At 35.6% G+C, this 12,811-nt stretch overlaps 1 protein-coding gene across 1 annotated transcript in view; it reads right to left on the bottom strand.

The window, feature by feature from the left end:
• The window catches only part of CUBN (cubilin), a 256,991-nt gene that overhangs the window by 90,667 nt on the left and 153,513 nt on the right, over nt 1-12,811 (bottom strand). Inside the window, exons 37-40 of the mRNA XM_026479003.4 lie at nt 12,033-12,238; nt 10,930-11,114; nt 9,050-9,242; nt 2,629-2,826 (exon numbers count right to left, since the gene is read on the bottom strand). Coding sequence (XP_026334788.3) covers nt 2,629-2,826; nt 9,050-9,242; nt 10,930-11,114; nt 12,033-12,238 — 782 coding nt within the window. The remainder of the gene's footprint in view (nt 1-2,628; nt 2,827-9,049; nt 9,243-10,929; nt 11,115-12,032; nt 12,239-12,811) is intronic.

Raw genomic sequence — 12,811 nt, 5'->3', positions numbered from 1 at the left:
GTAGTTTCACAGAACCTCAATTTGGGGGAATCTTAGGCATGTAAAATTTGTTGGTACGTGGTCTGGGAAAAATGGATTCAGTCTTGAACCATCACAATCCTGTAAAATGAATAAGCAGGTGGGAGAGTGACTCAGGTCTCCCAGGAAGGCTGCAGGGCCCTCTCTGGGGTGGCCCAGTAATGTCCACAACTAGCCTGGAACCAAGGGCCACAGGCCAAAGGCTTGTGATGACTGGCCAATGGCACAAGTGGCCTGTAAGTATTATTGCTGGTGGTCAATGGCTTTAGATATTTATTTGCTTCAGAATGTGATTTGCCCCTGCTACTCAGGAGCAAAAAAAAAAAAAAAAACAAAACAACAACAAACCACAAAACTGGCTGAACAAAGAACAAACAATTGGAGTGGGACTTGAAATTTTATTCTAAATGTAGACTAAACACTGTGCAAATGAACAAAATACCCACCAACCCCCACAGTTGGCACTCAATAGCTACTTCTTGAATGAGTAAAGAAACATATAAGGGACTAATGAGCCTATTCAGTACCTACTCATGTTGTGAATAAAAATCTCTTTGGATAGGTCACACTCCAATTTAAAACACTGCCATTGTTTTGGCATATAAGTCAATTTGCTGAGCTCCCAAGCTCGATGTCTCAGCAAGAACACTTCCAGTCTATAAAGAGTTCATGATGAAACCTATTTTAGAAATATATTTAGCAAAGTAAATTGAAATCTAAATTAAACAATTCTGAATTCCACATCTATAAAATGCCAGGACTTCCGCTGGGGACTTTTGCATGTATTATGTTCCCTGATATAACAACTCCAAGAAGTAGATATTGGTCTCTCTTTCACAGACAATAAAACAGAAGCGGAGCCACTTAGTATTTTGTGCAAGGTCACACAGAAGAAGAAAACAACTCTCAGGCTTCAGGCTTCTGAAGAATTGTTGGTGAAACAAAAAGCAACTCAATAGAAAGTGAATGTTAAAAGGTTAACCATAATTTACTTCATTACTGGAGTTACCTACTGAGGATATTTTTTTAAAAGTTTTACTAGATTCTCTTCACTCAGAATATGTGTGCAAGGACACACTCATATCATTACATGAAAAGTTTTAAATTTTAACATCCACAGGAATGCCTTGATGTGAGAAAAGATGATAATTTCTCTGGGCAATATGCTAATAGCTGACGGTTGATAAAAAAAGGGGGGAAAGTTAAGATTTATCATCTCATCTCATTTGTATGGCTGATTTGAGTTTTGGCGCCCAGCCTCTATAGAAGGAGAATAAAGCACCTCTGCCATCTTCTAACGGTACTTCATGAAAGTCTAGGGTTGAGGGGATAAGGGAGACAAGAGCTTGCATACTAGTAACCTATGGGAAAAAAGCAAACACATGTTTGTTTGGTCCACAAAAGGCTCTATAGCATTTTTCATTAATTTTCAAAATCTATCAATTGGGAAGTCCATAGAAAATTCTATATCTTTCATATCTCTTAGAAAACAGGAAGCTAAATAACACTGAGCCTGCCTTCCTAGTAGCTGCCCCTTTAACTCTGTTCTCCAGTTTCACACTTCCCTAGTGATGTTCCCTGTTGTCTAGGTAGGCATGTGAGGTAGCAATGTCTGCATCATGGCAGGTAGTGGTGTTCAAACTTTAGGGACCATCATTACCACCTGGAGGCAGGGACAAGGGTCAGGCAAGTGAAGTACTTGCATCATGGGCAATATTCAAGGAGGGGCCAAAGACCTTAGAAATCAAGATAAATAATATTTTAGTGCAATATTTTAAAAATTAAAACTTAATGTAAAATGCTCAAACTATCAAAATTTTAAACCAAGGTAGAATCTGACTCTGCAGTTTGCATGATCCTCACCCTAAACACGGCCCTGCATGGAAGGCTTTTTAAATCACAGATCTAGGACCCATCCTGAGAGTTTTTATTTTAGTAGGTCTGAGTTGTGGCTGAAAGATTTGCATTTCTAACAAGTTCCCTGGTGACACCGTCTCTGTTGGTCTGGGTCTTGCCCTGTGAGAAACACCACTCCAGCCATGTGAATTGTGAAGCACAGTTTTGTACATATTGCATTTTAGCATTATGCTTATCCTCCACTCATTGCATAGCAACACCACACCTGTGCATAGAGGAAAAAGTGAAAAATGTTAGCCCTTAATTCTGCCTATTCTACCCAGAGATTCAGTAGACAAAGAGAATTGAATATATTGCAATTATATATACTTCTTCACACTTGGATCTTAGAGCCATAGGTATAAAATATCAAAAATTTATCTCCAAGGCCTTTCAACAAGAAAGCAACACCATCTGGAAACTTAGACCATTACTTCCTACGTAAGCCAAAGGTAGTGCTTTTTCTTAGGAGTGTAATCTGTCCCTGACATAGTACGTGCATTCCTCTGTTACAGGCAATTTTAATACTTTTCTTACATTCTTTAGCAATTGTAGCCAATTCTGCTATCGGGTGCCTTCATTGACCATAATACCTGGGAACTTCCATACAAAACTGATGGAGGTAGCAAACAAGTATTATCGTAACCGAACGTAACTAAATACGTGTTAGGGCTGAAACTTGGTAGCTTTTTGTTTTGTTTCAATGTTTCTCACCATCTCTTATCACAAGTTTGTCATAGTCGCATGTTCTGTGAGCTTCGATGTCCAGGGAAAGGATGTTGAGTTCCACAGTAGAATCTGGAGCCTGAATAAGCCACATACAGTCCACATTGTTGCTGTAGCTTTCGGGCCAGCCTGGGGAGAAGAGAAAGACGGGCGCATCTCCTGTCCTCAGGAAGCCACCGCAAGCACCTATTGACGGAAAAAACAACATCTATGAAATAACTCTGATGGGAGAAAATCTAGCACGTTTATTTTACAGTGGCGGCCCTGAACCGAGAGGAAACAACCAATTAAAACAGAGTTCTCAAAGAAATCTACAAATATTTTATTAAACCTGCTGACTCACACAGCTGCGATTTCCCTTAATTTGACTTTTGTGTAAGAAAAACACACTTGATTCACTTTTTTCACCATAGTTTTGCCACATGGCCCATTTATTTATTAGTGTCTGTTATCTGTTGAGTACAAAGTTAGTCCATGTAGAAGACCCTATTATGATTCTCTTGTTACTATTCTTCATGTTTCCTCTGGACTTCAATCTTCACTTTTTCAGCATAAATATTCACCATGTAATTTATATCTGGGCAACCTTGAAATAATTTTCAATTTGGTGAAAAGTATAACAACAGCCTTTATTTCTCACTCACTTTGTTTAAAATTAGTTTTATTGATCTCATAAAACTAACCCTTTTAAAATATACAATTCAGTGGGTTTTAGTATATTCACAAAGTTCTGTAACCCTCATTGACCATTTTAGAAGATTTTCACCATTCCAAGACACTTTAAACCCATTACCACTGATAGCTTGCTTGTTTTCCACTCTACCAGTCCATGGGAACCACGAATCAACTTTCTGTCTCTGTCTATGGCTTTGCCTGTTCTTGACATTTCATATAAATATAATCATACAATATGTGATTAGCTTTTGCAGCTAGCTTCATTCACTTAGCATGTTTTAAGGCTCATCCGTATTGCAGCAGGCATCACATCAGTACTTCCTTCATTTCCCTTCATTCACTCATTTCTTTGTTTTAAGGCTAATAGTACTCCACTCTATGGATAGACCACATTAAATTTTATCAACTGTTTGACATTTGGGTTGTTTCTGCTTTTTCACTATTATGAAAAATGCTTCTATGGACATTCAATGTATAAATTTTTGCGTGGAATATGTTTTCAATGCCATTAGGTATTTGACTAGGAATTTAATTGCTGGATCATATGATAACCCAGTGTTTCAATTCTTGAGGAACTACTAAACTGTTTTCCAAAATGGTTACAACTTTTTATATTTTTACCAGCAATACACAGGGTTCCAATTTCTCCACATCCTTGCCAACACTTGTTACTGTTTGTCTTATTGATTATAATCATCCTAGTGAGTGCTAAATATATATTTTCCAGTATACCACTTTAATTCACTTGTTCTTTTTTTTTACTATATATATTTTTAAGTTATTTTCTCAGTGGTTGTTCTAGGGATTACAATCAGCCTTTTAATTTGCAAAAATGTAGTTTGGATTAATATTAATTTAGTAGTTTGAATAGTATACAAAACTTTGCTCTAATATAATTCCATTCCAACCCTCCCATCCTTTGATGCTATTATTGTCATAAAGATTATATATTTAAACATTACAACCCCATCAACATAGTTTTATAGTCATTTCTTGATGTAGTTGTCTTTATATCAGAAAGCAGAAGAAAAGATCTACAAACAAAAATACACTTACATTGTCTTCATATTTACTTATGCCCTTCTCTTACTGTTTAGTAGTACTGAAAACATGCTATGGTACTTTCATTTCAGCCTGAAGGCCTCCCACTAGAATTTCTTGTACAGTTGATCTGCTAGCAATAAAATCTCTGAACTTCCATTTATCTGGGAGTGTTTTAATTTCTACTTAGTTTGGAGGATACATTTGCTAGATATAGATTTTTAATCAACGATCTTTTTATTTCAGCACTTTGAATATGTCATTCCACTGCTTTCTGGCCTTCATGGTCTCTGATGAGAAGGGAGGTATTAATCTCATTGAGGACTCCTTTTACATGATAGGTCACTTTCTCTTGGTCCTTTGAAGATGACCCCTTTTTCTCAGATTTGATATTTTGTGATGTGTCTAGGTGTGGGTTTCAGTGAGTTTATCCTATTTGGAATTTACTGAACTTCTTGGATGTGTAGATTAATATTTTTTGTCAAATTTGGGAAGTATTCAGATACTATTTCTTCAAATATTCTTTGTTCTCCTTTCCCTCCTCTTCTGGGACTCTCATTGTACATATGTTAGTATAACTGATAATTTCTGAGGCTCTGAACAAATTTTTTCAGTCTTTTCTTTCTTTCTCACAGACAGGCTAATCTCAATTGACCTATCTTCAAGTTCACTGATTCTTTCTTCTGCCTGCTCAAATCTGTCCTCGAGCCTCTCCAGGGATTTTTCATTTCAATTATGATACATTTCAACTCCAGAATTTCTAGTAGGCTGGGTTTTTTTTTTTTCTTTTAATAATTTCTATCACTTTTTTGATATTTTCTCCTTGGTGATACATTATTCCCATATTTTCCTTTAGTTCTTTAGACATGGTTCCTTTTAACTATTTAACATATTTATGATAGCTAATTCAAAGTCTGTTTGTGTTGGGATATGCCTATAAGGCTCTAGCTGGCAGTTTACAACTCTGCCTTAGACTTTGCTTCCTGCTTACACAGATCCTCAAGATCATATAGAGGTAAGAGATTAGGGCCTTCTTGTGTCTTTTCTTGGACATGTGCACAGCCCTGCACATATGTGTGGCTTTCTAGATTCCCAGATAGATGTCAGAGTTTTCCAAAGCTCCCTATGGATATCTCACTCCCCACATTTTTCTTTTTACAGTTTTATTCAGTCTCTTGTTAGCTGCAGCTGGTATCACTGCCACATGCAATTGTGACATTAAATAATTGCCACTGATTGTTTTCCATAAACACACTGGGGATAGAGCTATTGGCACTGAGCAACCTCTGAGGCAGGTCGAATGAAGACAAGTCCTGAGAATGGAGCTCTCCTAGGAAGTTGCCAGATAGGTCAAACAATGGCAATTCCTTAGGAATAGGATGTTTCGGTAGCTCCAGACCTGTTCTACCCCTTTCAATACTTGTTAGGCTGCTAGTTTTCACAGCTACCAAAGTTGTGAGGATACTGAAAGGCAACTACAAAACTGAGACAAGGGGAGAGATGGAAATAGGGAGAATTATGATGCCAGAAAGTTGACTGTTTCACTGAGATTCAGCCATCATCCCTGAATAAACACTCTAGATTATAGCAAGCTTTGATTAATTTCCAGAGTTCTCAAAAGTTGATTTTGACAATGTTCTCATTGTTTTTACACAGGAATGGATTTTCAGAGATCCTTATTCCACCATTCCAGAGGTTTATGACTTTTATATCAGTACATGTTTGAATCTTACTAGGACCACCAGAAAGTGAGTGTAAACTTTTATAGGACTAGGTCTTAATTCCTTTATCCTATTACCACACAGGCTACAGAAGTAAAGAAAAAAGAGACAAATGAAAGCAATTTTCAAGTGAAAGATATGAATGTTACTCAGAGTCTTCAAATGTTAAGATTTTCCTCTATGTGAAATATTTCTTATCTTGAATTTATGAAAGGCAGTTGTCACACTAAATAAAATACTCATTTTTTCCTCATTTCCAAACACATGGTGAAATTACATTTCCTGGTACTTTTATGGTTGAATGAGACCATTTGACCAGTTTGAGCCAATGACTTATGAGCAAAATGACTTGTGTCCCTTTTAAGATGAGCACTTCTACACTGAGATATCCCAGGGCTCTCTGTCCTCCTGCCATGATCACAGTCAATGCCCCAGACAATGTCAGGTCCAGCAGCCTGGGCTATGGAGTGATACTGATGACAAGGCACCTAGTTAATCTAAAAGGAATGTGTAGCGCAAACCAGAAAGAAACTATTATTTTTCAGCAACTCAGAGTTTGGAACTGTTTGTTACTGCAGCATAACTAAATATGTCCTGACTGATATGCTGACTAATGTTTTCCTACTTGACATGTTTAATTTCCTTCAGATGATTCTAGCCCACATTAAGCTCAACTTCCTTTGCTTGCTTTTCTTCTGCCTGTACCACCTGCTTTGTCATTAAATAATTTAATTGCTATATTGTTATTTAAGTGACCTATGAATGCTTTGCTTTTCCCAATTATTTTTAAGCTCCTGGAGAGCTGAGATCATATCTTTGTTTCTTAGTCACCTTGATATATCTATAACAAATCCTCAATAAATGTTTATTGAATTAAACTAAATATATGTATGTGTAAGAAATGCTGAGGGTACAATGTTCAATATATTAATACATTCTAAAATGTTAAGCTTTTTTTTTTAGTTTTAATAAATCTTTCAGAATGTTCTAGATACCTAGTAAATCATAAAATTATCTTACCTTCTCACTTTCCTTTTCCCTTGTTCTTGATTGAGGAATATAAGATTTATGATATTGCATTTGCTTATCCACTTAAACCATATAATTACAGAGCAGAAGCACCAGAAGAGAATTTGTCATTTTTTGAGTACTAAATTATATTTGTTTATATAATATTTTGCACGAGTAAGTGATTCCTTTTCTAACTTGAGATTTGTGGATACAAAAAAAGCTTAACTCAAGTTTACTTATGAGAGCTTTCTGGAATTAAATGGATAGCTCTAAATTACATTTGACAATCTTGTTGATGATTCTTTGCTCTTAGATAAGTAGATTAATATTTTAGGAAACAAATTCACATTCAATGCTATGGAAGCATCTTGTAAGGGAGGTGAAAATAACATCTCAGAAGAGAATACTCCAGGGCCATTAAATAAAAACAAGTATGAATTATACCTTTACCAGTTTTCTTTGCCAATACAAATTCCCAAGAAGCTAGAAACAAATAGATTCTAATCTTTTAGGATCTGCGTAGTCTTAGAACAAGTTCAAAGTTTGAATATTCTTCAATGAGAACCTATGATAATGTGTCTCAATTGGGTATAGCTGGCCCTGGAACAATGAGGGGCTTAGGGGTGCCATCTCCCAGCACAGTCAAAAATCCATGTGACTTTTTTTTTAAGTAGGCTACATGCTCAATGTGGACTTGAGCTCATGACCCTGAGATTGAGTCATGTGCTCTACCAACTGAGCCAGTCAGGTGCCTCAAAAATCCATGTAACCTTGACTCCCCAAGAACTTAATTACTAATAGACTACTGTTGACCAGAAGTCTTATTGATGGCATAGTCAATTAACACATATTTTGTATGTTATGTGTATTATATGCTGTATTCTTACAATAAAGTAAGCTAGAGAAAAGAAAATGCTAAGAAAATCACAAGGAAGAGAAAACATATTTACAGCACTGTACTGTGTTTACTGAAAAAAATTCTCATATAAGTGGATTTTTAAAAATCCCATGCAGTTTTAAACTTGTGTTGTTCAAAGGTCAACTGTATACCAAGGACTGATAATAATATCCTCCAAGAAATGTCTGTCAAACTTCTATGCCAACCCATAAAAGCCATTCAAAATTGTTTAAACAAATTATTAAGGAAAAATCAGTCTCCCCCAACTCTGCTTAATGAGGGAATTAAGGAGGTCTTAAACACAGTGAAATAAAAGTTTAACAATTAGGCTAATTTTACCATGAAACATGAAGGCTTGCAACCAACTAAGGAGAAAGTGAAGCATTTCTGAAGGTACATTTAAAATTAAATATAGAGGAAACATAGGTACTTCTGTCTACTAGTTGATCCATAATGTTGTATGTGTGTATTTTATGTGTGGGAGCACATATAGTATTTACAAATCAAATTTTCAGAGATCTCTAAAGGGGTCTCTAGAAATTATAAGTAGGGGCACCTGGGTGGCTCAGTCAGTTAAGTGTCTAACTCTTGATTTCTGTTCAGGTCACGATCTCATGGTCATGAGATCGAGCCCTGCATTGGGCTCCATGCTGAGTATGGACCCTGTTTCAGATTCTCTCTCTCTCTGCCCCTCCACCCTCCTTGTGTGCCCTCTCTCTCTAAAGAAGAAGGAAGGAAGGAAGGAAGGAAGGAAGGAAGGAAGGAAGGAAGGAAGGAAGGAAAGAAAAGTTATAAGTAGAATGCCTCATGGATATCAAACCCCTAAATAAAATAAAAAATATAATGGGAAACGAGCATTTTTAAAAAGCACATGTACAGTTTTTACAAAATGCAGTATGTATGAAATTAAAAGAACACCTGTACATATGGAGGAAGGGTTTTAGGGCTGTACTTATTATTCTTAGTCATTCACGTGTTTGGCTTCTGTTATGGTAAGACCCTTAGAAAGACTAGCCCACACATATCAGCCCCTAAACTGAATTTCATTTATCACCAAACATACCTGTAGCAATAGTAGGTAAAGGTCCAACAGAGACATTCACTGCAAACCACTCCAGAAGGAATCCTTTCCCTGTGATTGAAGAGTCAGAAGAAAACTGAAATGTCAAAGAATTTCTAGAGGAGCTAAAAGTTGCGGTCTGGGTACCACAGTAAGTTCCAATCAGGCGGGAATGAACACCAAGGCCATCATAAATCTGCATGTAAAAAAAAAGAAAGAAAGAAAAAGAAAAACTGGTAATAAAGCACTGAATTTAGGCAATTACCTCTATTTTTCTTCATAAAAAAGAAAACCAAAGGTTGCCTTATGTTATTATAATTTCATCATTATGGGAAAAAATAAGTAAACATTATATATCAGTCCAAATACAAAGCACCATTAAATATAAAATATGATTGCAAAAAATGTAAGGTGTTTTAAAATAACTTTATCTTTGCTGCAGACTTGTGTTAATACACAAGCGCTATGTGATACAGCTCATTATTTGATTTACAGTAAAATTTGGGGGTGGAAAAGTAGGAATCAAGATGGTTGTACAACCATAGACATTACTGAATGCTTTGGGGCCTCAAAGAAAGGAATTAGAAAGAAAGGGAGAAAACAAGAAGAAAGAGGAAAGGTTTAATGAAAGTGGACAGGTAACTGAAAGCAGAATTAATGACAACAAAAGAATCACAACTTGCAAGTGATCACCACACATTCAAAGCACTCAATACATTTTTTCATTTGGTTTGAAATATTAAATTACCTATTTAGAGACACATTTTGATCATCACAAATAGAGCATGGAGCACATTTTTTTTCAGCACATGTGGATGAATGCTATCCAACCACATTTCCTCTTTTCCTTCATCTTCTAAATAATTTGGAACAAGTTCATTATAATTGTTATAAATTTCTCTACTGAAGCTACTATATAAGCTAAGTTTTTCAGACTATGTAAATAATGATTTCCACACATAATGAGCATCTATTAGGTACTGAATTCTATGTGAGGCACTGTAGACCCAAGATGAATCCGATGGAATGGAATTCTGGTCTTTGAGAATCTGATAGAATAGTTAAACTCATAGAAGGAAAAAGTAGAATGATGGTTGCAGAGGATGGGAAGAGAGGGAAATAGGGAGATTTTGGTCAAAGGTTACAAATTTTTAGTTACGCAAGATGAATAATTTTGGAGATCTAATGTGCAGCAATGTGACTACAGCTAATACTGTAATAGGTAATACTGTGTGTATTTTATACTTGAAACTTGCTAAGAGGGTAAATCTTAAATATTCTCACCATGCACAAAAAAAAATCCAAATGATAACCATGCAAGGTGGTAGATATATTAATTAGCTTGACTGTAGTGATTATTCACAATATATACATATATTTAAACATCAAGTTGTACATCTTATATATATATACACAATATTTATTTGTCAGATATACCTGAATAAAGCTGAGAAAAAAAAAAAAAAGAATGTGGTAGTGTTTCTGAAATTGATGCAACAACCAATGTCTGAATGGCAATAACCACCACAATTATTTATTTATTTTTAAAATGATCCTTCAAACTTTTAACAAACTTTTAACATAAGAATACACAAGAAAATGGGATATAAGGTATAATAAATACTTAAGGTATAACACATGCATAGACAAAGCCCAATAGGTAAATTACAATGATGCTAAAGCAAACTTTGATACAGAATCCAAAGATAAAAAATATAATACCAGAATTACCTTTTCATCAGTAACCTAGAAGGGGTAATCATGATTTAGGGAAGACCATTTCATGTGATTTGCAAATGCTTCAATAGACAGTAACTTGGGTTTATTTTTGCAAATAGAAATTCACCAAAATTTATAAATATTGATTGTACTTAGAAACTTACCCTTAATTTGTCATAGTAGCAGCTAAGTGCTGCTTCAATGTCCATCTCCAAGATTCTACCATGGATAACTTGAGATGCATTCACATTTACTACCCATTGGTAATTAGAGTTGTGGGGGTAACGTCCAGGCCATAAGGGAGAGGCAACTTTCCCATGAGTTCCCACAATATTATCATTGCCAAATACTACGAGGGAAAACAGAGTAGTAAATCAGATGTACTTAGAACAGCTCTTTAATAAAATGAAAGAAACAAAAGGCAAGGGGTATTGAAAAGGATGGACTTTTAATTGACTGTGATTTCTATTCTGAACACTGAAAGAAATATTGCTTCCCTTTTGGTTTCTGTACTATCTATTAATTCCTTGGAGAACAGTGATTTTGTGAATGGAATTCCATCTCCTAAGAAGGTTGCATGGTGTGAAAAGAGGAGATAACTTCCCATGTGAAAAGGGGTTCCCAGCCCCCAGGAGACTTGAGGACATGCAATGGGGTATTACCAGGCTCCTTCTGTAATTTTTGTTTACCTATTTTACTTTGTGTCACAAAAGAATGGGGCATGTTTTTAAAAATTTGATAAGGGAAATTGACATATTGGAACCACATGAAGAATAGCTAATTATGAAAAAGTCACGTTAGAAAATAAAAATATTTAACATTTTATTCTACTAGAAGAAAACCTTGTTATATCTAAGCAGTTAATTCGATCCTAAAATAATACTAAATGTTTTGAATTTGACGAATATAGAGTTGATAAGAACAAATGAAATACAGTTGATATCAATATACTAAACCTGAGCTATAATGCATTAGAAGGCTCTAAAAAATATCATACAAAAAGTTTAATATAACATTAGGTAGAAACTAGAGCTTAAAGAGAATACTAGAGCCATTGAGAATGCTCTCCCCTACTCTTAGAGGCCATTCATATGTAATTTAGTTTTTATAATAAATTTCAAAATTAAGAAATTTCACAAATATAATAAATCTAGGAGAACAGAGTTCAGGAATAGTTTTAACTTTGTGTGTTACTAAGAAATTTGTTATTGTTTCTAGTTCATAGGATGTTTTCTGGAAGACATTCAAGAAAAAAGAAGCAACTTACTTTTAGTAAATGTGGCTTGGAAGCCTGTGCCACTGCCTGAGCCATCTGAGACAAATCTGATCCACAGGATATGCCCAACAATGGATGAATAATTGAGGGGGAGGACATTTCCACAGTATCGTCCCACGAAGTGACCGGTGGCGTTTCCTTCGCGGACCTCCACAAAATCTCTACTACAGTCCTGAGAATCCTCCAACTGGAAAGTGCTAATTTGGGGGGGCGGAGGAGGGGGAGAGTTTAGGAAGATTAAATTGGTAGAATAAGCTTTGGCATTATCCTGAAACATCTGCTGGGTTAAACTGTTCTTTATAAAACTTTCTTTAACTTTAACTACAATAACTGAGTGAATTCAAAAAATTTCTTTCAGTCAAATTGTTGAAATCCTTATTCAAGAGCTACAAAGACAATTAATACGCTGACTTTGAGGAGTTTTCTTTCTAGGGGGAAAGATCGGGCATTCTAGAATACAGGAAAAAAAATATATCTTATAAGGCAGAATATCTTAAGTGCCCTCAGACCTGAAAGTGTTAGAAGATTTGGAGGCAGAGGTATCATATCTGATTGTGAGGCTCAGTACCAGCTTGATGGAGAGATTTTTTTGAGATGGAAATGTAAACTGCAGCTGTATTCAAGGTACAGAAATGGTGAGCAGAGAATGCATGTTGATAAAAGTACACACACAGAGAGAGGTGGGCATATTTAGAAATCAGTGTGAGATCCAGTTTGGTTAGAACATTGAGTACTTTTAGGAAAACATTAGAAGACCTAGCCGAAGCAGT

This window comes from Ursus arctos, unplaced genomic scaffold (genome assembly GCF_023065955.2).
Source record: "Ursus arctos isolate Adak ecotype North America unplaced genomic scaffold, UrsArc2.0 scaffold_30, whole genome shotgun sequence".
Lineage (NCBI taxonomy): Eukaryota > Metazoa > Chordata > Mammalia > Carnivora > Ursidae > Ursus > Ursus arctos.
The sequence above is the reverse complement of the archived record's forward strand: the minus strand, read 5'-3'. Positions and strand labels throughout refer to the sequence as shown.